This window comes from Phaethon aethereus (genome assembly GCF_964289735.1).
Source record: "Phaethon aethereus genome assembly, chromosome: 3".
NCBI lineage: Eukaryota > Metazoa > Chordata > Aves > Phaethontiformes > Phaethontidae > Phaethon > Phaethon aethereus.
Window position 1 is genome coordinate 73,056,378 of NC_138576.1, and position 24,869 is coordinate 73,081,246.

General features: G+C 45.6%; 1 protein-coding gene across 1 annotated transcript in view; it reads right to left on the bottom strand.

Moving 5' to 3' along the window:
* Positions 1 to 16,483: 16,483 nt before the first annotated feature.
* AKAP12 (A-kinase anchoring protein 12) overlaps positions 16,484 to 24,869 on the bottom strand; it is a 28,423-nt gene continuing 20,037 nt past the window's right edge. Inside the window, exons 3-4 of the mRNA XM_081998462.1 lie at positions 19,760 to 23,601; positions 16,484 to 18,985 (exon numbers count right to left, since the gene is read on the bottom strand). Of these exons, the coding sequence (XP_081854588.1) occupies positions 16,784 to 18,985; positions 19,760 to 23,601 (6,044 nt within the window). The 3' untranslated portion in view covers positions 16,484 to 16,783. The remainder of the gene's footprint in view (positions 18,986 to 19,759; positions 23,602 to 24,869) is intronic.

A 24,869-nucleotide genomic window follows, 5' to 3' on the forward strand; every position in this document is an offset into this window, starting at 1 on the left:
CCAGTTGCTGGCACCGAGGCTTCCACACAGAGACATGTACACACAATACCGAGTCATAATTGTTCAACAGTAATCTTATTCTTTGCTATGACTGCATTCTTACGCAGAATTTTTTTTTTAATCTCATTTTGAGGCATACATGAGACATCTTTGGCAATATTGATAAAGGAAAGAGACCCAGGACAAGTCCTGATTTGCATAGAAGAACTGAAAAAGAACCTTCGGAGAAACTTCACCCTTGTTTGCTGAGTTTATTAAAGTTAAAAGGTTTCCTGTCCTACTCATTGTTTTTTCAATAAAGCTGTATTACAATCTGCATTTTTAAAAAAACATACCACAGGTATGACTTGAAGGGTTCTAAGCGTCGCCGCGCACCGCTCTCCCGTCACACATGAGGTCTGTGTAAGGAACACGTTCCTTCTCCCTGCAGCGACAAGCACCGGTAGTTGTGGTGACAGAGCAGCAATTTCAGCTCCGAGAGGCCAGAGCGTCCGGGTTCACCCGAAACAACGGCCAGTGAAGACGGCGCGTCCCACCTGCCGGCAAGGCGACGGGGACCCCCCTCCCCCGGGAAGGGCAGCGAGAACCGCCGCCCGGGAGCGGGGGGCGAGGCACAACGGGCAGCGGCGGGCCCGGGAGGGAAGTTGGCACTCACGGCTCGGCGGCGTCCGGCGGCGCTCGGTACCGCGGGCGGGCAGGACGTGGGGCCGCCGCAGTAGCCGTAGGGAGCGATGCGGACCGTCAGGTCGCAGGCGGCTCTGGCCCGCGGCCGCCGGGCGGGTCCGGGGGGGGTAGGTAGGGGGGGCGGTAACGGCCGTCAGAGCCGCGGCAACCGCCTCCGGGGTAGCGCGCGAGCGGGGCGGAGCCGCGGGGCGAGCGCGCTGCGCATGCGCGGGGCGGGAGGTAGCCGCTGGAGGTTGTGGCATTGGCGCCGGTGGCCGGCGGCCGTTAGTCGCATGCCGCCTGACGCGAGTTCCCCCCTTCTGCCAGTGTCACAGCTTGCGTGAGTGCAGGGACGTGTGTTCACCGGCGCTGGGCGTCTCAGGAGCTTCGTGGGCTTGCCCCACCCGAAGCTCGCTACTGGCGCGGGTAGCAGAAATTGAGTCCTCCCAGTTGGTTTAGTAACACCGTGATTTTAGTTAAAACTGGACTGAGTGGGGCAATGTATCATCCTTCCCACAGGCCAGAGTGGTTTTGAGGCCAGAGTACAGCTGCCCTGGGGGGTCCCTAGGGGTAAAGGTGTGCCTCGGCGCAAAGGGCCGCGATGTTACCGGTCTTCCCTTGAGCTCCACCTGCCGCAAGCGAAACAAACGCAGAGATCAGCCGCAGGAAGCGGCTGGAATCTGGAACCCGTTTTCAGCTGCGTGCAGAGCTGTGCCGCCCAGAGGGGAGAGCCGGCCCGTGGTGGAACAGCAGCTCAAGCTAAGCGGGGAGAGACTGAAAGACAGCGAAGCAGTTACTCAGGAAGCAGCCACCTAAACTGTGACCGTGCCTCTAAGGACACCACCTTTCCTGTTTTGGGGTGGGGTGTGGTTTTCTGTTTTGGTTTGGGTTTTTTTTACATTCTATTAACTGTTTCCTTTTAAGAGGGTGGGAACAACATACAAGGCACAGAAGTAACACTGAGGTATTTCACAGAGGATTTTGACATTGCAGAGGTTTCTGCGATAACCTTGCAAAGCAGGTATGCCACTTGGGCAGCCTGCAATGACAACAGTTTCCACTATGCAGTTGGACCATGCCCCCCTCTTAAAGCAAGAGTGGAAGCAGGAGCTTCTGCCTTTGAACGTCTTTCACAGATGGAATTACTCTTCTGCTTCTGCTCTGCCAGTGTAGGGGTAGCAGCACTCCAGTGACAGTGCTCCTCTTAGGGCTGGTGCTTTCCCCTTGCCCCTGCCAGCTGGGCAAGAGAAGGTGCTACCAAATGCAATTTACTTGCCCTAGAGAATAAGAGCGCCACCTTTAGTTCTCGTTAGCTCAAGGGTGAGAAATCTCTTCGCATGGGATTTGTATCTATGTCTTTAAAGAGAAGACCATACTAGGAATTTGGAGACAATGGTTGTATTGATGCTTTTTCCCCCCTCAGAAACTGTGAGAGGTGGATCCTCTTGCTCCTGAGGGAGTTGCGTTCTGCTCCAAAAAGAAGTCGTCCTACAGAAATTAGAAGTTCTCATGACCTGTATTTGTGTCTCAGCACAAGTCCTTGGTAGATCCATGAGAAAGTCACCTAGTGTTGCAATGTCATAGAAAGCATTTTGCTGCTTCTGATGTTCCTGCAAGGGGGTGTGAGGTGATGGCTTACTCTGCGCCTGGGCATACCCTGCTGATGTTCTCCACCAGAGTGCTTACAGGAGCTGAGATTTTGCACGGTGAGAGGAAAGAAGCACAGCTGCTGCTGCCAAGAGGATTTATTTGCTCTGGCATGTAGCTGCTGGTAGCGGTACTCACATGTGGTGCCACACCTCAGCGGTGAGTCTTATGTGAAAAATGAGCACATTTATTTCCTATTGCTGTCCAGGAACGCAACTAAACATGGCTCTGAGGATCAAGAAATAGGGATTCAATACTCATGGCACTTAGCACTGATGTCTCTGCCACTGAGCATAAGGGAGAGAGGTCATTTGCAAAACAGTAACACCCCAGGCACCCCAATTGCTCTGACTAAAGCAGGCAGTTTTGCAGCAGCGGGAGCTTGCAAGCACTATAGAAGAGGACAGTTCCTCAGTTTGTCTTTAAAATCCTTCTTCAATATCTGATAGGACCAAGAGGGTGCATTTCTTGGTATCATTCTGCAGTAAGGAATGTATTAAGATTGCACAAGCGAGTTGCTCCGGCTATTCAGAAACCCAAGAGAGGCTCCAGGGAAAAACCCGAGCGAGTCAAACGCCTGCTGAAGAGACAGGCCCAGGAAGGACACTGCCTCTCCAGCTGACAGGGGTGTTTGTGGCAAAGGCCCACACTGCAGCCAGCTACCCTGGACCTGCCAAGAAGGCCACAACTCCAGTGCTCTCTTAGACTGCAGTTTTGATGTGGAAAAGCCACAACTCGGAACAAGTAATCTCAGTGTGACTGAGGGCCCACAGTCAGCCCTCACAAAGAGGTTTTTACCTTGCGCCAGGGCTGGAGGTTTTGGACAAGGGTCAACTGGTAACCAGGGTGTAGGTTTAGGATTAGGGTTAGGATTGGGAGAGAAACAGAGTGGGAGCCTCTCACTGGAGTGGGGCTGCAAAGGAGCTGCTGAAGGAAGGGGGAAACTGCAAAAAGTCTGTGTAACAACTGGTGGAGAGTGCGGGCACAGGACGCTGCCTGTTCAGCTGGAACGAGTCTTTCAAGCCTTGCAGCACCAAACAGAAGGCATTTTTCTCCCCTTCTTCCCTAATTTCAGTTTCAGTTTTCCCTTTCACCTGAGAGCATGTGCAGGAGGCACCCCTATTTCTGTCCCTGTCTCCTCATAGGAAAGGGGAGAAGGAGGCAGTGGAGTCCTTGCTATCCACTTCATGAGGGGAGCGGGTTGTGCACACCTGCCAGGATCTTGGGGCAGTTGTGCAGGCCTTTGCATGGAGCACGCATGTAGCTACACTGAGCATTAAAGGCATTGGTTTTTAATGACCGTGACAAAAAGATGAAGTCTTCAGAAGAGCAACTGTCAGCATCCCTGAATTAATCCTCATGGAGAAAGCTCCTGGCTCTGCCGCAGCCTTGCTGGTTGTTCTCTAAGACTGTCATCTCTCCAAATGGCACACAAATGCTTAGCGCATCTGTCAGAAAGAAGACAATTTAAAAAGCCTTATTAATGACAGCTTTCAAGACCATCTTATTTTCCCAAGCAGTTCTCAGAGACGGAGATAATGAAGGTCTCAGTTAAGCAAGTGCAGTAAACAGTCTAGAGAAAGACTATACCTGTCATCTTTTCTGATTCAGATTTCACTGAAGTGCAAAAAGCCTTGTGATTGAAGCACTCCATGCTTACCAAGAAACACACACGCTCTTTCGGATTTTCAGAAAGCTTTACTAGCGGGGACATGTATTTGCCCTCATGATGATGCCGCTGCCCAATTTCACCCTCTTCCTGCAAATATGTAATCTCTGGTTTCCTATTCAAAACTAGGTTTTCTTTTCATAGTTGTTTAATAGTAGTCTTATTGTTATATATATGACCGCATTCTTACACAAAATTCTGCTGTGATTTGGAGCCCAAAGCGATGGGGTCTTCTGTGGATCCAGGCAGTCCCTGTTGCTCTAGTCCCCACCAATATCCCTCCTCTCCCACCTGGACCTATAGTGAGGGGCCACATAGGGTGGATGAGTCCCAGTGACCTGGTAGACGTTTATGGTTTTCTTTAACAGCTCTGGGGACTTTGTTATGTTGTGTGGTCCATTCCCAAATTGCATTTTCCTTTAGTAACTTATGGAATGGTTAGGGTATTATACTAAAACCTGGAGTATGTGCCCTTTGAGATCCTAAAGTCCCCAGCACGGCACGTAACTTCTTCCTTATATCTGGGTCAGGGCTAACCATTGGATTCTTGTAGCACCTCGTCGGGGGCTGTTTTTCTCCCACCTATTCATCTGACTCCCCAAAAGAATAATTAGGGACTGGGCCCTTGTTCCTGTTCTGCTGGTATCTCTACCCCAGTTGACTGTGGGTGTGTTGCAGCAAGTGTCCGTAGCGCTTTACAGATTTTGCCAAGTGGCCACCTTTTAAGACATCACCGATGCGCTGCCCCACAGTGACCTCTTGTGGAAATTTTAACATTACCACTCTTTAGCCAGTGTAGCATGAGCTACACGGGTGGTGGGACTATGGTTTAAGCCTTGCGATAGGCAAGTAAATGTATACTGGAGTCCCTGCCAGATGAAAGCAAACCTCATCCTCTCTGCCTCCGGTGCTGAGATCATAAAAAACGCATCTTTCGGTTTTTTGATAGCTGCCATCCATCATTAAGAAGATTGACTGTATCAGGTGTACTGGGAACAGCCGCAGTGAGTGGTTTGGCAGCAACGGTTAGGCTTCCATGATCTGCTGTTAGTCGCCACTTGCCATTAGGCTTCTTTTGAGGCCATAGAGGAGACTTGTAGGGGGAGGACACCTGCCAATGATTCCTGGTTTTTTGCCTGTTTTGTCAATTCAGTAAGAGGATGGATGGCATCAGGAGGGAACTTACAATGTGGAGTGCTAACTAGCTTGCTATGGGCTAAGGCAGCATCTGTTTGCAACAGGCTAACAAGGTGCACCGGTATGAGGCAAACTGTGCGATAAAGGGAGTGGTTGTCCTTGCTTACTATTTTCCCCATGGGACCACTCACGACTGACCCTTCAGTAAATCCGTACCAAAAAGGCACCTATCACGAGGACCTCAGAGTAAGGTGGGATGGACTGCTGGTCCATTAGACTGAATTAATTTAGCCCTGGCAAGTGGGTGGGTAGTGACTTGCCCATGGACACCAACAATTGAAACTACTTGTCTGATAAGTGGAGGCTGTCCTTGGTATTTACCATCTACATGTAGACTCCTGTGTGATGGGGAATGTCTTAAAGCAGTGGTCATTAACTGCCACTATCACCTCTGTACTTGAATCCTCAGTGGGGCAAGTAGCAGCTGGCCACTCTGACTGCCACAGGATAAAGCCCTGACCTTGGTTTCCTGCATAGTCATGGTCTAGGGTCAGTGCTGATAGATGTAGGTATCCCAGAGCTCACATCCCTAAAATGCTCTGCCTTAGTCATTACTTTCTTAAGTCGCTGCCATCCCTGGGTATGGATCCCAGAGAGTTATCATGAAGAGTCAATGAGGCAAACTCAGCCCACTGCTGTAAAACTGGTGTTGTCAGCCCATTTAACTGACTCAGAGAGAGCTCTTTATCTAAACGTATTTTCCATAACCTCTTGCGCGCATTAGTGACTGCAGGTGCTCCTCTCCCCAATTTGCTTTCTCCTTTTTGCACAGGGACAGGCTGGCTCTTTTCCATTACATCTACTTCAGCTGAGATTCTCCTCTGTTTTATCATTTGTGGTATATACTGGTGTATCTGCTAATGTATTCTGGAAGACCTCTTGGAAGGTATTACCACTTAACCCTGGCTGAGGCTAATGATTTCAATGTTCCATCTGCTCCCTTTCCTATGGGGCAGAAATGTCCCTGCTCATGCATAACTGCCCAGCAATTTGGCCTGGGAGGGGGTTGTCTGGCACCTGGCACTATGGGAGCTGCTTCTTGCAGTTCAGCTGAATCAGGGGTTTTCAACGAGGCAGTCTGCACACTGGCTGCCATGGCAGGCAATGAGGCTGGCGTCTAGTAGTTACTACAGGGGGAGGTGGGTTTTGTTGCCGCTTGCTATTTAGTTTTTTAATTTGTCATTGTGACACACACACACATAAACTCTCTAGACTTGAACATAACCAATTGCAACTGGCATGGTGAAGCAAATTGTGCCTGCCCAACACAACCTGTCAGAGAGAGGTCCAACTTCTGATACCAATAAAATTTCACAGTCTGGGTCTCTCAAATTCTCAGGGGAACGGACACGGTGAATCAAGCTTTTTTTGATCCTTATGGGTCTCTTCCAACTTGAGATATTCTATGATTCTATTATTATTTCACGAGCTTATTTTAGGTAAAACAAGTGCTCAATCCTTGATTTGTCTAGATTGTTATTTCTCTAATTTATTGCTTCAACAATTCACATGCTCATTAACTCACAAAGTCACTAACCCACATGCATATGAGAAAATGAGTTGCCTGGCCAAGGGCGAGGGTGCTCATCCTTCCTCCTCCGTCACGCTGCAGCTGTCCCCTCTATCGCCCCAGGAAGCTGGGGAGACGCAGCAGCCCAGGCTGCTGCTGGATCCGCTGCTCAAGGGAATTTTGGGGTGAGCTGGCATAATCCTGCCTTCCAGCTTGGAAGTTTGGTCTACACTTCTCCTGTGGCTTGTTGCAGTTAGTTCTGAAGACTGTCGGGCTTATCAGAAACTACCAAACAGTTACTTCTGCAAGGCCGCAGAGACAGCAGGCCTTATCTCTCTCTGACCGGGGCAGCCAGCGCCCGCGCCGCTCTGCCTGCAGCCGCCCGGTGCTGCTGCCTGCGCACATCAGGCCGGGGCAGGGGCCGTGCCCGAGGGCAGCACCTGGGCAGGAGCAGAGTGAGCAGCTGCTGTCAGCCTGGGCCCTGTTTCTGCTGCTGCCGTCTTGTTTCCTGGCTTGCTTCAGGCTGGCACTGCACACAGCTAGCGACCTAGAGCGGAGTCTGCATTTTCCCTTTGGAGCCCACTAAAGCACCTTAGCATTTCGCACGTGCTTTTTGTACACATGCGTCACTGATGCAAGGTTGTGCTGTGATGCTTTTGCCTCTTTAAAACGGCTCTCCAGGCGGGATGGAAGCTCACCTAACAGGAATGACAACGGCTAGAAGGAACTGCCGCCTTTGCCACATGAGTTTCTCCAGCTTTTGGGGTGTTTTTGAAACAGGAAGCACGGTTCTGCGTGCACTGGGGTGCAATCCGTGTCAGCTTGTGAGAAACCAGCCGGGCCTCCCCTCGGCCGAGAGAGGAGCGGTGAGCGGCAGAAGGCAGCACTAGATGGTGCAGTCACACCAGCGCAGCCATCCATGCGGCCTGGCTCGCTGGCCGGCAGCCCCGACGCGGGCAGCGCTGCGCGCCCCGAAGAGCATTTCCCTGACAGCATCCCTGTACCGAGGGGCTGCGCTGAGAGCCAAAGGGGGCAGAAGGACGCTCGCAGCTCTGCCCTGCAGCACGGAGTGGAGCCCTTTGCACGGGGGGCTGCAGAGCACTCAAAAGCATGAAGCCCCCAAGATTGCAGCATCAGGTATACAAGGGGGGACATTTTTGCATCTTCACTGATGAGAAAAAAATTTCCTTATGCTGTCACAGCTGCCATGCAGGGCTGACTGGGACCAGGCTGGTGCCTTGGTGTAATTCAGCCATTCAGAAGGCAGGAAATGACACTTTCACTGCCACTGACCTGCCCTTGTCCTCAGCATCTCAGTGAGGACACTCTGTGCTATCGGGAAGACCTGTGGATGAGTATCTGTCTTTCCCACTGTAAGCACTTTGAGGTAGTGATGGATAGATAGATAGATAGATAGACAGACAGACAGATAGACAGAACTCTGTATTCCTCGCTATTCAGAGGGATGGAACACCTCTCCTGTGAGGACAGGCTGGGAGAGTTGTGGTTGTTCAGCCTGGAGAAGAGGAGGCTCCAGGGAGACCTTATTTGCAGCCTTCCAGTACTTAAAGGGGGCTTAGAAGATGGGGACAGACATTTTAGCAGGGCCTGTAGCTATAGGACAAGGGGTAATGGTTTTATACTAAATGAGGGTAGATTAGACTAGATCTAAGGAAGAAATGTTTCACAGTGAGGGTGGTGAAACCCTGGCACAGGCTGCCCAGAGAGGTGGTAGATGCCCCATCCCTGGAAACATTCAACGTCAGGTTGGACGGGGCTCTGAGTAACCTGGTCTAGCTGAAGCTGCCCCTGCTCACTGCAGGGGGGTTGGACTAGATGGCCTTCAAAGGTCCCTTCCAACCCAAAGATTCTATGATTCCACTTGATGATGATACTTCAATGACTCTACTAAAGTATATTCTCACTTTTGAGACCCTCTGTTCCCATGGTTTGGTTACATTTTAAGTTAACAACAGAATCAAAAAGAAATGTTGATTTTTTTCTGGAACATTAGAACAGGCTAACCTTAGTACTGCTCATTCAACAGTCTATTTTAAGTTCTTCTGAGCTGAAGACTCATTAATATTTCAGTCTAGCTCATTTAAAATTCAAACATAACCTTCTAAACTTTGGTCTGTATCCTATATCTAGAGTAGGAGCCAGTTTTAGATGGTGTCTCCCTTTCTATTACTTAATAAAATAGGTAACAAGGGGAAGACTGAGCTACACTGAACTTTACACTTCACAGGTCATAACTGGTTGTCCAGATCCTTTCATATTTCTTGTTTATAGCGAGTTTTTAAAACTTATCCTCCTCTCTTTCTGCAGAAAGGAAAAGCACTAGCTTCACAGCATCTTTGGTTCACTGCTAGGTGTTACTCTAAAGATATAAACTTATCTTTAAAGTGAAGATATTCTTACTTCAAATGTTCATATGTGTGTATGAACATATTCTTTAAAAAGGACTTCATCACAGAGATGCCACTGTGTCCACAAAGCCTTTATCTGCTGCAGTATATTATTTATTGATGGACTTTAGTTCTTATAAAGCTAGTTTTCTCTCCACGATGTAGAGAGGGATCTCACTTCCTTTTGGGGTTTTGTTGTTTGGTTTTGTTGGGGGTTTTTTTTTTGTTTTGTTTTGTGTGGGGTTTTGGGGAGGTGGGTGTGGTTTTTTTTTAACTGATGGGATTTTCTACATAGCAATAAGTGGTTCAGAACACTTCTGTCTTGAGGAGCAGCCCATGGTCATGGCAGGCTCAAGTTCTGGAAAAGCAGATTGGATTAAAATGCAGTTGGCTTGAGGACAGAGAGTATAAAAGTTCAGTACATAAAACATAAGCTTCACAGCCAGTACCATGTATTTCCTGGCTGAAGGACAAAAGGTAGAGAATAAAGAAACAAGATCTCACCTTTCCCCTTCCATTTCCCACTTGTCTGTGCAGAGCGGGATCCACAGCCCCAGGAAGCTCTCACTCTTTGCACGCCATCATGCTTCCCCCGCTGCTCTGGAGGAGCTCTTTTACTTCCTTGTGCTGCTGCAAACAGGTCCCAAATTATTGTACAATGAAAGCACTCACTTTTTTCAACTCATTTCGATCTTTTTCTCTTTTTGCAACAGCTTGTGGAGCCTCTCTGATTTAATTCTAATGCCAAGTTTGTCATAATAAACAGTTCTGTTTCTAGTAACAGCAATCTTACATCACTTGATGCATGTTTGTCTCTGCTCCTGCAGTCCTCCAGCTGTGCTCTTCTGCTTCCCTCCTTGTTGTTGGTACCACTCACTGACACCTTCCTGCCTGTTGTACCTTGCCACTCAATGGGAACAATTAATCAATACCTTACATAGTTTACAACTCAAAATTCAAGAGGCATTATTTTTTAGTGATATGCCAAAATTTCTTGTTACTACAGTATGATATAGAGGTATATATAACAGGTTGGTTTGCCATAGCACATCGTCACTGTGCTCCTGTACATTAGCCACAACCACAAATAGGGGTTTTTGGCGCTTTTAAGCAAAATCAGCTCTACTGCTTAGATTGTAAGGCTTGATGCTCCCCAGTGACCCAAGCTCTTAACAGGAAAGGCAGAAACAAAATGTGATGTCTCTTTCATTGGAAAAATAAATAACTAATAAATACCAGGAATGTCCAGAGCCTTGAGCCACATCAAGAAATGGTTACAGAAAGAAGTATTGTATCTGTTCTTTGCATGAGCAACTACTGGTTATGAGTGAAAGAACACAAAAGAATAATTTCAACATAGTCAATACGCTGCTATAGTGAATATGAGCCCACTTCTACTAATTGATATCAACACTGGCTGAAAGGGTTTGTCTGGTTTTTTTTTTAAGTTAAATAGACTTTTGTATGAAGAACTGTAAGCAATACACCCAGCCTTTGCCACACCATTCATACTGACACAGGTTTCTCCCCTGCATCTGTGAGGCATTAACTGGCTCTGCTGTGGGGAGGAGAGAGGATGTATGAGCCTGAATCCAACTGAAAGATCAAGACAGGTTACGCAAAAATCCAGTAAAAGCATTTCCCCAGTAGGGAGGCTTACGGCAAAGAGAATAACGCTCTTTTCAAGATTGTTCAGCAAATATTCTAGTTTAGAAGAGTTCGTGTCAGCTCTAGAATAATGGGCAGGTCATATTTGTCTTTGCAATTCTTAATTGCTCTCATGAAATGATAGTGAAACCACCATCTGGGAGATAAAAAAACCCCAAATATATTTGGGCTGAGAAAAGTTTCCTCTGAATAAACACCCACATTGCAGCCGGGGACTGTGGAAAGGCTACCTTTCCAGTCAGCATCTCAAACAGTTTAGCTGACATTTCCCCTTGCCCTGTCTTCCCCATGCACAGCCTTCCCTCAGAGCTGTAACCCTCCAGCCTCCATTGCTTTAGTGAGCCAGCCTTGAAAACTTTACTTTTTTTTGGCCACCTCTTCAATTACAAAAGCAAGTGAAATTCAAATCCGGAGAACAGTCTCCTCCCATGTTTACCCTCCTCCCTTGATGTCTTGCCAGAGGCTGTCGGCACACACAAGAGGTGATCCTAGCACTGGTGGCTGGGGCCAGACGCACAAATGTGCAAAACTCATGCCCACTCCTGATGCGGTATGGAGCGGAGGCAGCCCAGGACCCTGGATTGCCTTGGGTCTGGGCCTGAAGCCACCTGCCCTACCCAGGTAGCTACTCTCAAATATTGGCTGAGCATCACCTCTCCCCCTTTTAGTCTGTGAGCCTCATGGCTACCACTGGAAAGCTGAAAGGGAGAAGTGTTAGTACAGGTGGTTGTGCATCGGGTTTTCTGCTTCATACAGCCTCTCCTATGGGAAATGACAGGCACTGCTGACTACGTCAAGTTGACCCTGGAAAATCTCCTAGAAATGAGTTTAAAAGTTCTCAAGGAACCTGCTTACCAAGCAGAGAGACAGATAGCTCAAGCAGGGGAGAGGAGTCCATAGCACTGCAAGGCCAAGGGTCCACAGAAGCCTAAGACGAGGGGACAGTTGCACCAGGCAGGAGGCAGGGATTGCTGTCGGGCTGCTTCCCGAAGGCTTCTTGGGCTGTCTGCCTTTCAGGACAGCAGCTGGCTTGTAAACTCCTTGCGAATTTTTACAATTCCCTTCTCTAGCTGCTTAGAGGAAAAGGTGTCTTGCTGGTTATTCTTTCTAGTCTGGTGCCTTGGTAGATGGAACAGGGATGTATCTGTAGGCTAGATTATGAGGAGAGGGTCAAGCTGCCCCAGGACTTTACACACAGACCATCCCCAGGGAGCGGCTCCCATGGAATACTGGACTTCTGCTTCCCTCATTTAATCATACCATCAGTCACAGCACCAAGGACTGAGGCATGTGGGTTCTTCAAGCTCTGGAAATGGATGTCGTTTCCAAGGAGGAAAAGGAGACACTTCTTAAAACTGTTCCTCCAATTTTAAAGAGTTGATGTTATTTTTTTGAAGATGTCAGAGAAGAACAGCCATGGGCCTTAACTACACCCTTATCTTTCATTCTCACTTTTGTAAAGACTAAATTTAGTGTCCAGCTAGAAATGACATCAGCCCTAAATTAGATATTAATTTTGTGGTGGCTAAGCTTCTGTCTTGTTAGCAGCATCTTAAAATGTTCACAGAGCTAAGAGCCACCCTCTTTTACCACATCTCATCCATCTCCCCGAAATCAGGGCTCCAGATGCTGTGCTGCCAATCCCACTGGCCGCCTGCTCCACACTGCTCCTCATTCCAAACCACATCCTTCCTTGCGGGGCCATCAGCCTCCTCAGGCCTGCTCCCCTCCTGTGTGGCAGTGTGAATGACAAGCATCCAGCATTCAGCATCCAGACATGACCATCTCAGGAATCCTCTGTGCTTCTGGCAAGCCGCCTGCCCATCCCCAGGCACTTGCTGTATCCAAGCTATGCAGGTTCCTCAACAGGCACAGCTGCCTCCCATATGCTCTGGATGTGAATAGGAAAGCCAGATCCGCTTCCATAGCTTGAGCTAATAGGCAGGATACTTGAGCTATTGCCAATAAAACAGCATTACAAAAGAGAAAACAGCACACAAACCTCCCTGGGATGTAACCGGCTTGGTCTCCAATCCCTACTTTGATGCCCATTGAGGGACTTCATGTTATCCGGTAACAGGATAGTATAAATGCGTAAACCTTGCAAAAAGACTGGCAGAGGTTGCGTGCCTTGATCACAAAGTCTGGTGGGAGATGCTGCTTTGATCTATACCTCCAGGTGCCAGAGCTGGGCAGCGAGATCAGGCACCTGCAGTATGAGCCCCCTGATGCAATAAGCAAGCAAGAAGTGGGACAGCCACCCTGCAGTGTTTCAACATCCCTGCATTTTCTGTGACCAGTGCAGGTAAGTACTTGCAGATACTGGATTTAGCATCTTAGCTGAGATGGGAGGGTAAATGTGAGGCTTTACAAAAAGAGTTCAGGTGTGGATCTGTGCAAGTCTTCTGAGATACAAATGCTGCTTAACACTCTTAGCCATAGAACATAGATGGCTTGAAAAATTTCATGTCTGAAGTCCAAGGTCTGTGAACACAAATCACAAGCACCTCCGGATGTTCAGTGCCCTGAGGCATATACCCCAGCTAAGCAGCAGCGGGAAGCCTAGAAGGTACCAGTTATGGGCCCAAGGTCCTTAATCGACTATTATATGCCAAAGCTTTTGTGGACGTTCATGTTGTTGCTTTTTTTTTCTTTATACTTCAATTACACCAGCAAGGCATATGATTTACTAATTTTTCATTCTGGCTCACTGAATATGGTTACTTATCTTGAATTTAATGGAGGTTTTTTTCTTCAGTCTTCCGAAGTACTTTATTCTTATTACTTCTTCTGAACTATGCATATTTTACAAAACTTACAACCGAATCACAGTTTAATTCTGTCATTAGTTCCTTTAATTCACATCAAAAGCTGAATGTCGGTCAACAACAAACGAATTCTCAGGAGCAAATCTAACTCTGCAGATGAAGCAACCATCAGAAAATAATTTACACTAAGCAAAAAAACACCACATACACCCATTAGAACAAATTCGTAGTTGTATTTTATTTAATCAATGAAAATCTACCTTAAAACCACAAAATCAAATTTGGTAACCCAGTACATTGGATTAGAGAAAGCTTCAAGCTTTTAAGCACAAGCCAGAAGTCACAGTCTCAAATGATAGTTTCAGAGGCCAAAGCAATATGCTGGAACAAAGTAGTATCTTTGCTGTGGAGGCATGCTCCTTGCACCATTAGCACAGTTTCAGGTGCAGTATTTTTTAGCTGTCAGTGATAAGAAGCAGCTTTTCTATTGGTTTTATAACGGAGTTCATTGCATTGCTTACCTAGGCCCTGGATTAATGGAGAAAATAGGCAAGTTTAAGCACTCGCCTGTCCAATTACTACCAACAGGCAATTTACACTGTGGTAAAGCTAGCTTTATTTAGATGAGGTTCAGACAAGAATTATCTTTACATATTATTAACAGCTTTGGAGCTACAAATGTAAGAATCAGGATTACACAGGTCATGCTATTGTTATTTTACCTGCTGCAGTTATTGCAATATGGCTTAACGTACATAGGTATACAATTTGTACAAATTCAGCCAAGTTTGCACTTGTGAGGTGTTATTAAGAGCATGATCAACTTGCAAGCCAACTTAAACCTGTGGAAACCAACCAAGGGTGCTGGAATTGCCCAAAGCTAAGGGGGAAAGCTGCCGCTAACAATGGACAGAGATAGACTGGATTGTTTGAAACCACATTGTTTGGCTTTAAATATTTATATAATTTGCTCTGAGGTAAGGAAAACTCTTTTGATGCATCCACACAGGGCAGCAACAGATGGTGCAATCACACCAGTGCAATTAGTCACATTGCTTGCTGTATGCGCAGCCTCGAGGAGAGGCAAGCACCTGCCATAACAAGAGCATTTGTACAGTAGAGGTTGATTTTAAAATAAATTACTATACAGGTAGGATAGTGAGCTATTGTTCAACCTGATGGGCATCGGCTTCACAAAGTGCGATCTGTAACCTTCACTTCAGAAATCAGAGCTGCAAGTATGGACTTGTACCCCATGTTTGATTTTAATGTAAACAACAAAAGAGAGGACCAACTCCTGTTGGGGACAGACATCCCAGGACACTCCGTCTTGGGCCTTCTTTCCATCCTTAAATCACCCTGCTCATTCTGGTCTACAGCTGTTGTCATCCAATCCACCTTACATGAAGGTTTTTAAGATCTCAGCACCCCAAAGGTCTCATCAGCTTTTTGCAACCCAAGGCAGAACTCACCACCAAGCCCTTACCCTCCTTCCTACTCCTCCCTCAGTGAAGCCAGAAAATTGATAGGAGTGGGAAGCATTTCAGCAAATGCTGTGGTGGGAAAGAGGTTCAGGCAGGGGTTGGGAAAGGAGGAAGCTTGTATGCAGGATGTTAGGCAGTATAGGTATGGGTAAAGGCTTGGCATTGGATGGGGCAGTGACCAGAAATGAGCAGACTCTGGAATGACAGGGGTGCGATTTGACTGTCGTGGTACTGCTGGGGTTGCTACATGAGCAAGACAGCAGGGAAACAGTAAGTGTGGAGGGATCTCAGAAACCAGGGAGGACTGCAAGTAGAAGTGGTTGGTGGATCTGACACGGGTCAGGCCTCTCCTTTTGTCTTTAGAAATATCATAGTTCTACATTAAAATCACAGCTGGGTTTAGGATATACATATAAATATTCAAAGCAAGACAGCCAAGTTTTTGAGAGACTTTCCAAGGGGAAGAACCTGGAACAATAAATAGGAAACTACATGTTATCAATTTCCACTCCAATGGCATCAATCTCCTCTCCAGGCTACTCTACAAAATTCATTTAAGGGTATGCCTAAATAGTACAGAAGTATCATAGCTCTACATTAAAATCAGAACTGGGTTAAGACATACATATAAATATTCAACACATTACAGTCCAGTCCTGAGACCTGAAGTCTGGAACAAGAGAACGGTATTCTTAATCTCCTTTCAAGCTACACTTGTAGTAGAAGTAATTTCTGACTAAATCAGGCCTGCACAAATACAACTGAATGATAGATAGAGATACCTGAATAGAACTGAAAGGCAGCGATCTTGAGCGTCTTGCTCAAGAATTTGTGCGTGATCCAGTTCCTGCTGTTTGATAAAGACACATATGCTACTTGGCCAGAAGTCTCATGTGTCCTCATCAGTTAGCCCACCTCTTTGCCCTCACACACAAGCCGAGGGGCATCTATGGCCACTCGTAGGTCAAATCAAGGCAGCTACAGAAGATGTGGGGCATAAGGGAGACTGTAGAAAGAAGGTGGGGGGATTCAGAGATGACTGAAGGGATTCTAGGAGATGGGACAGACAGGACACACGTTATGTGAGGGGACAGTAATAACTCCGGCACAAGTTTTAGTGGTCTGTCCATTCACTCAGTTGTGCATCTCCAGTCTAAATGGTGTATTGTGGGCAGAGGCAAATGACCTTCAAATGGAACACACGTGTAGATACAGCCAACATTAAAGGCATTGTTTTTTTAATACAAATGACCAAAAAAAAGTGAGGTCTTCAAAAGAGCAGATGTTAACATCCAAGAATAAAGGGTAGTGAATAAAGCTCCTGGTTCTGTCACAGGATTGTCAGTTGTTCTCTAGGACTGGCATCTTTCCAAATGCCACATGGATGCTTAGCACATCTGAAAGAAAGACGACAGGAAAGAAAAGCTTTATTAATGACAGCTTACTCTCTCAAGAATATCTTATTTTCCCAAGCAGTTCTCAAAGGTAGGAATAAAGGAATCATGACTTACTTAGGCAACTGCAGTAAATATCCTAGGGAGACTGTAACTATCATTTCTGATTCCAATTTCACTGATGTGCAAAAAGCTTTGCTACATGAGGGACTTCAGGTTTACCATGGAAGGCAACACTCACATCCTTTAGGATTTTAAGAAGAGCTTTGTTAGAGAGGAAGCATGTTTGCGGATTAAATCCTGTACATGAAATGTGTGCCATATGAGTGCATATCTAGAAAAACTGGAAACCACATTTTCTACCTCCCAGAAATATCACCCTAAACTACAGGCCAAGTCAAAGGCCATAAAAGTGAGGGGAGCTGTACAGAAAAGAAACAAGGTGTTGAATAGCCAGACAGAGAGGAAGTAAAGATGACAAGAAACATAAAAATCTGTGACCTGTTGGTTAAACTGGGGAGAAGTTGCCTTTCGCCAAAAAAAAAAAAAAAGAGACACAACAGTTTTAGAGACCCCCAAAACTATTCTGGAAAAAGAAACAAACTGCTCGCTAAAAATGCTACTTACATTCAAGGCCTCAGGAGCCACTAAGTTCTGACTTTGTGGACTATCACAAGATGTTCCTTCTTGGCAACTATCATCCTCCCACGACTGTGTTTTCCCATCTTCCACTGGCAGGTGATGCTGTTCTTCCTCACTTTCTCTGCATGTTTGCTGACCTGTATGTTGGTCTGGGATTTCCATAATCTGGCCAACCTCTTTTTCCCTTAACTTTGGTGGGTGTATGTCTAGGGGGTCTTTGGTTGAATCTTCTGAAGTATTTAGTTCTAGTGTCGATTTCGGAAGTCTCACACTTTCCCTTGAAACATCTTCAGGGCCAGTCACAATTGTTAAAGAATTCTGACTTTGTCCGTTTTTCAGCATCTCTGAAGTTAACAGCCTGTCTTTTGTTTTTTCTACAGTTGCATGGATTTCTGCAGACTCTGTTATGGTAGCAGTTTTCACTATTCCTGATTGCTGGAGCTTTTGTTCTTTACTCCGTGTCTCTTCATCTTTTACTGGAAGTTGATGATCCACCTGCCTACTTTCCAGAAGTTCAGATACGTTTGTATCTGATGGGCTTTTCCCTATGGACTTAATGTGCTGCTCTGACTCAAAGGCAGCTGAGTCTTCTGTTTCTGCAAGTTTGTGAACAGCTGTCTGGATGGCATTCAACACAATTTTCGTACCCTGTGACGCTATAGTCACAGACTGAACAACATCCTTCTCAAATTCTGTGGGGGCGAGAGACAGACCATCATTTGGAGGAATACCATTTTGTTCGGGTTGCCCTGTGCTCTGGAGCCTCTCTTGCTCTTCTGATACTCCATTCACAGAAGCAGGAGTTACTTGAGGCTCAGGTGCTTCTGCACTACCAAGCTCTGCAGTCCCATAGCCTGAAGAATCAACAGTAGTAACTGGGACCTCTTCAGAAGCCATTTGCTGTGGTGTGGTTGCCAAGGGCTGTACAGTTTCAGCTGTTGTGTCTGCTGGCATTTTGGTTTCTGCCATGGCACGCTCGTCAACTGCTGCAGCTGCTACAGGCACAGGTACTTTCAGAGCCTCCAAGCTTTCAGCTTCTAAGAAGGCAGAGTCAGAGCCTTCCTCGTGCATAGTTAAAACCTCTGGCTGGACAGCAGTTGAACAGTCATCACCTCTCACAGCTTCCCATTTTCCAGATTCAAATAATTCTTTGGCTCTTTCCATCAATTGCTCATTTTTGTTATCTTCTTTCTGAAAGTCTTGACAGTTGGAGGTTTCTACAAGTTCTTGTTCTTTTTCCACATTCTCCTCTTCAATTAAGCTGCTTAGTGTTTCACATTGCTTAGGACTTCTGTCAGTAAGGACCGCACTTCCATTTTCAGTGGTATCTGGGCACACTGATGCTAAATTAGGTACACTGTCTGCTTCAATCTGTGTGGGAGCCTCAGTGACAGTGGTATCACCCTCTAAGCGTGTTTCAGTTCTGAGCATAGCATCTTCCATTTTGCCACCTTCGGTTTCATCACTCTGGGAGGGGGTTTCAGTTGGTTTTTCTCTGCATTGTGGCTCTAGGATGGGCACAGAATCTTTTGCTGTAATCTGCCTGCCAGCCCCATCCCTCACACTCTGCTCAGCATCTGCAGCTGCTTCTGAGCCAATTGTTTCTGAAGGAAGGGCAGGGGTTTTAACCTCATTCTGCAGAGGAACCTCAGTAACAGCGACTTCTGTGCTTTTTACTCCACAGAGCACAGCATCATCTTCCTCTTCCTCTCTCTGGGCAGGTGCCCTGCTCAGAACTCCTTCAGTACAAGCTTGGTCTTGTGAGTCTAAGTCAGGAATTTCATCTTGTCTTTCAGATTTAACAGGGACTACACTGACAGCTGCTTCTGTGTGCTCTGGTCCCATGGTGAGGGTTTTGTCCTCTCCTTCAAGCTGCACAAGCTCTTCAGCTATAAGCTGCAAGGTATAGGTTTCATCCTTGGTCTTGTCCTGCACCTGTGGAGAATTGCAACAGACCGGTGAAAAACGGTTCAAGCAGGGAGTGACCAGGAATGATCTGGGTGAAAAAGCATCAGAAGAAATGACCAGGAGGAAGAGGGTCATGGGAAGAGCGTGAGGTGATGACACTGAGATTAGTGGGTCACCAAGATCCCAGCTAGTGTTCAGTTTCTCAGGATACGTGGCAGCCTAAAGCAAGGGACAACCGACAGCACCTGAAACAAAAACTAAGCCAGGAAGAGGGTGGGGAGGTAGGGAAGAAGGTAGGAACAGATCAGCCACAATAACCCCTGCGCATTTAAAGCTGGAGACAGCGGTGTCATTTCTTTTCCCCGCCCTTTGCAGAAGTACCTCAGCTACGATTGTACTTCTGCCTACGACTGAAGATACCATCTGCTATGTATGCTACCATATGGATCACATATGGATCGTGTGTTTTCACATAATACCCTCAGTCACATTGCGCTGTGCAGAAGCCCTAATAGCAATTGTTCCAGCACCCTCTGATCCACACACCCCATCTCCCATCCCATTCTGCATCCACCTCACTCTGCATAAAAGCCTCAGTGGCTGCTGCTTCTGGGCATCTGTGTGTCTGTCTCACTAGAAACAAACTTCAGTTGCCTCAGGCTGCACAAAGAAGGTCCTTAATAGTAGTAATATCCTGAATAGTGATATTGCCACAACCTGGTTCTAAATCAGGTATAATATCTAACACTTGCTGACTTTTTTCTTTGACAGATGAACCTTCGTGTCATACGTAATACTTACTGCAGTCTGCACTTCTGCAATACATTCATCTCTTGTCTCATCTACTGTCAAACCCGTTACAGGCAGTTTCTCTTGTTCTGAAGGCTCCTGCTTTGCAAATGGCTCTTCCTTGGGAGTGACTGCTTTCATAATGTGAGAGTCTCTGTCTTGTGATGAATGTTCCTCTACTGTCCTCTGAACTTCAGGTATTTCTTCATGGTCTTCTACAACTGGTTCTTCACATGCCTGCCACTGGCTTTCATCTCTCAGAACATCTACATTTTCACATCCTTCTGTGCTTTCTTTTGTTGCAGCAGACATTTCATTTCTCTCTGAACCTTCCTGTAGAACACTCTCTTCAACACCGGTTTGGCCCTGAATGCTCTCTGCTCTTCCCAAGGCCTGGACATCAACCTCCTTATGTTCTTTTGTCAAGGACTGTTCAAGCAAAACAGTTTCCTGACCTACAACTTTCCGATCTTTAGCATCATCTTTCACTTCCGACTCAATTCTTTGTACTGTTGTAATTACAGTTGCTGTCATAGTTCTTTCACTAACCAGCTGGTCTACATCTGCTGTCTTCACTCTTTCAGCAACTTCGTGAAGAATTTTTTGTGTCTGTTTGTCTAATTCTTTCAAATTTTGTTCAGTGGCCTCTACTTCTTGTACGGGTGTAACTTCCTCTGTAGTATCTGGGGTTTCTAACAACTGCGAAACAGCAGAAACCATCTCAGTTGTCTCCTCAGCAAGGGACACTTCCATTGTTTCTTCAGCACAGGAAGCTTCTGCTGTCTCCTCCAGAGCTGTCACTGCTTCTGAGGTTAGCTCTGGCTCACTTGCTGTGGTATCATCACTAACATCCTTTCTCGTCTCTGGCACTGTCTTAGCTACCACTGCTTCGTCCACAATAACATCTGATTCAAATGTTTTCTCTGTTTCCTTCTCTTCCTCTTCTTTTGCCTGCTCAATACACTCTGTCAGGGCAGCAGATATCCAAGATGGTGACCTTTCTTCAATACTGGTAACTGCCCTTTCCCCTTCCACAACAGTAACAGTAACTGCATGTACCAGCCCTTCATGTGCTTGCTTAATTCTTAGGGTCTCCTCCAATTTTCCTGCTCTCTCTTCCTCTGAGGTTTGTTCTCTCATCGCTTCAGCATCTTTTGCTTGTTGGGCTTCAATCTTCTCCTGCTCTGCTGCTTCATATTCAGATAAAGGAACAACAGCTGGAATATCTGAATCTTCTTCAGTTGTTTCCGCCATGTCTTCTCTTGTTTGCTTAAGATGAGTTGGTTCTGGCTTCCCATCCGACCTTTTCTTCTTACGCCCAGGCATCAGTTTTCTAAATGGAACCCACGATTCATCTTTTCCAGGCTCACCATCCGATGTTGAATGCTCCAGGCTAGATCCCACAACAGAGTCTTCAGTTCTCTCTTCCATTCTGGTTTTGGATTTCCTTCTTGGAGTGACTAACCTTTTAAATGATTCCCATGTTGAAATACCTTCACCTTCAGATGGGCTTCCAGCTTGTTCTGGGGAAGAATTCCCTTGTCCTTGATCACTCTCCTGAGAACTAGTAAGAACTGCATCTGTTGCTGTTTCTTTGCTCTGTCCAGATTCTTCTACTTTTTGGCTTTCTTGACCAAGCTTATGTTCAGTTTCATCATCAGATGACGATGATTTCCTGGCTCTTTTCTTTGAAGAACCTACACATATAAAAGCTTCCCAGGACACAGACGTGTCAACCTTTCTTTTGGGCTCTTCTGTGGCTTTCTCTGGTTTCTGGTGCATCCCATTTTCTTTTAATTCTCTCTGGTTTTCATCAACAGTGTTTTCAGTTGCAGAAACTGCAGCACTCTTTGTCTTATCAATTTCTTCTTCTTTATCGCTTTCAGAAGATCTTCTGACACGTTTCTTGGGAGTCACCATCTTTTTAAAAGATGCCCAGGGTGTAACATTTTCTCTTTTCCGCTCCACATCTGAAATTGCAGCATCTTCATTTTCAGTGACCTGCATTCCATCTACAGATTTTTCCAAAGAAGGAATTTCATTCATCTCCTCAGGAGAAGAAGCAGAACTCTCGCCCTTTTGCTCCTCCGGGCTATCTGCAGAATCCGATAAGTGTTGAATTGGTTCACCCTGTTCCCCTAACTTAGATTCTTCTCTTTTGCCTTTATGCTTCTTTCCAGACAGTTTTTTTAATCCAGTACCCGTAAAGAGCTTCTTTAAAGGGCTGCCTTGTAGTTTATTTTTTTCTTGAGAAAACAGCAGTTCAGCTTCATTTGTGATACCTTCTGGAGACCTCTTTCCAGCTGCCTCTTCAGGAGTTATTTCTGTGGCTACTTCATCTGGTTTGATAGTATCAGTCGTAACTATGCCAGTTTTTCCCTGTAGACCTTCATCAGTGGGTTTGATTGACTGTTGATCATCCTCTGTGTCAACTGAACATTCAGAAGTAGAAAAGGACTTCAATCCAGGAGCACCCAGAGTCAGTTTTGTCTCATGTTCTTTGCTTTCTTTCTTCTCTGTGGTTCTATCTTGAGCTTCTCCTTGTGTCTCTAACTTTTCAGTGATGTCTTCCGACACGGGTGAAACTTTCAATTCTGCTTCCTCTTTTTTTTCATCAAGTGTTTCTTTCCCCAGTGGATCAGGTTTATTTCCTTCTCTTCCTTCAGATTTTTTAAGCTGTTTACTAGAAATTTCAATTGCCAAAGATCCTGCTTCAAGTTTCTCTTCAGAGGATATTTCAGTTCTGTCCTCTATGTCACACTTGACTCCAGTTGATTCTGGTTTTTCTCTCACAGGTAGGACTTCTGAGTATGTTTTCAATTCTCCGTTCACACTGTCACTGACAACAGGTACCACGGACCTTGTTTTTAGTGGTTTATCTGTCACCTCACTTTCTTCCTCTCCTTCAGTTTTTCCTTCCTTTTTACCAAGATCTTCTGAGCCTTCCACCAGTTCCCTTTCTTGATCATCTTCTTTAGCTTTTTTCTCCTTTGCACTTTCTTTAACAACTGCTGTTGCTACAACCTCTTTTTGGCCCTGCTCATCATGCTTGACTAGCTCTTCCTTCTCACATGCTTCAACTCCTGTGACTGCCACAGTCTTTTTTGACTCCAGCTTTTCACCTTCAGTTTGCTCCTTCTCATGCATTTCAATAGTTACTGCCGTCACATTCTTCTCTTCAGCTTGCTTCTCAAATTCCGATTTCTCCTCCTTTTCACTGGTTTCAGTTGTTAAGGTTGCCCCCTCTTTGTTTTGCTCCTCTTCTTTTGTAGGAGACTGTAGTTCATCTTCTTTAGGCTTCCTAAAACTCTTCTTTTTCCTAAATCCAGTCCATCCCTGAGTAAAAAATCTTCTTAACGGTGATGCAGTATCAGTGGCTAAGGCAGCTGACTGAGAACAAATCTCATTTTCTTCTGCTGTTTTAGGAGATTCATCTACTGGTTTTTCTTTTTTCAGCGTGTCTTTGGTGCTGTCTTCTGCAGAGAGTGCATCCTCAGGCATCACTATTTCTTCTGACCTGACTTCTTTTTGATCATCAGCTCCTTCAGGGACTTGTGTTTCCTTTTTTACAGTGAGCAGTTGAACTGGTTCTGATTTTCCTGTCTTTTCCTTCTTTACTGTGAATCTGAATCCAACAAATTTAAAAACCTTTTTAAAACCCAGATCATAAGACTGTGGCTCAGATGTGTGGTCAAGGTTTTCTGCGTCTTCTTCCAAAGACGGCAGCTGTTTAACTGCATGAGCATCCTCTTTCTCAGCATCCACACCGTCCTTGGTGTTTGAGTCAGATGGACATGTCTCCATAGTTTCAGTGTCTTCCTTCAAAGCTACACTGGAATGTTCCGTCTGTCTAACTGTTTAAAAAAAAAAAAAAGTTAGTTCCCTTCCCAGTTTAATGTTATATTATACCTTTATATATAGATTTTTTTTTCATTTTTATCAAACTTCCCTAAACAGACATGTTCCATTATTTCTGTACCTATTCTATGTGCTACTATTAATTTTTTTGTTCAGGACTAGCTTTTGTTCTAAGATTACTGTATTTCCTTTCCTTCCTCATATGATCGTACGTGTCTTTCCAAAGTTTATTTGCAAACATACCTTTCAAGCTCATATTCTCTCATTCTCGCCTTCTTTTGCGAGTTTTGGGTTTGTTGTTTTTTTGGGGTTTTTTTTTGTTGTGGTTTTTTTTTTTTTTAGGGGATAGGTGTTGGGGATGGTTTTTGGTTTTTGTTTGGGTGGGATTTTGGTTGTGGTTTTTTTTGTTTGTTTGTTTACTTTAAGGCAAACTTACGTGAGGAAAAAAGAAATTTAGTTCTATCCTATCATTACTCAAAGAATATATGGAACAACATATGTAACTCTTCCTGAAGCAAAGCTCAGTATCCTTTCCATGCAGAGACCCCTCTAAGGAGAAAAAAAAAATAATATAAAAGTGTGTTGACCTAAAATGATGACAAGAAAAGAAAAGCTCATTTTACAGCTCTGTCTCAAAAGGCTAGTAAGATGTGAAAACACCCATGGGAAATCTCCTATTTTTCTGAAAATCTGTAACCCCTAAAACAGTTACATTGCAACACATTTGTTTTAAAGGTCACAAATCTTGGAATTCTCCCATACATCACATCATCATTACAGCCAGACAGAAACCTCACCTACAGCAATTCCATCGCTTCAAATTAATGGGGTTGTTACTCTACAGGCAGGTAAAATCCCACCCTCCACTGCTCACAAGTCTGTGTCTGCACTACCTCTTTCTTGAGCACCGTTTGAGTTTTACCTTCAGGACACTGGCAGCCACCCTCTCAGTCTTGCTGGGACAATTTAAGTATTATCGCTCCCTCTGGCCATCAGCTGCCTAAGTTCACAGGCTGGCATATACGTTAAATCCCCAGAAATGCAGCAGTTAAGGAGCCAGCAAACATCCAGTTTACAGCACAAAACTGCAAGCACCCCATGCCCCAAATAAGTAACTCTGCAGAGAAAAGGTGGAAAGGAACAAGGACACTAAGCTTTTAAGTTCCGCCATTTAAACACAAAAAATAAGCAGGTAAAACTGTTGTTGCCCATCATAGGAATTTTAATAATAGTAATAACTGTGTGATGAATATGCCTGACGATG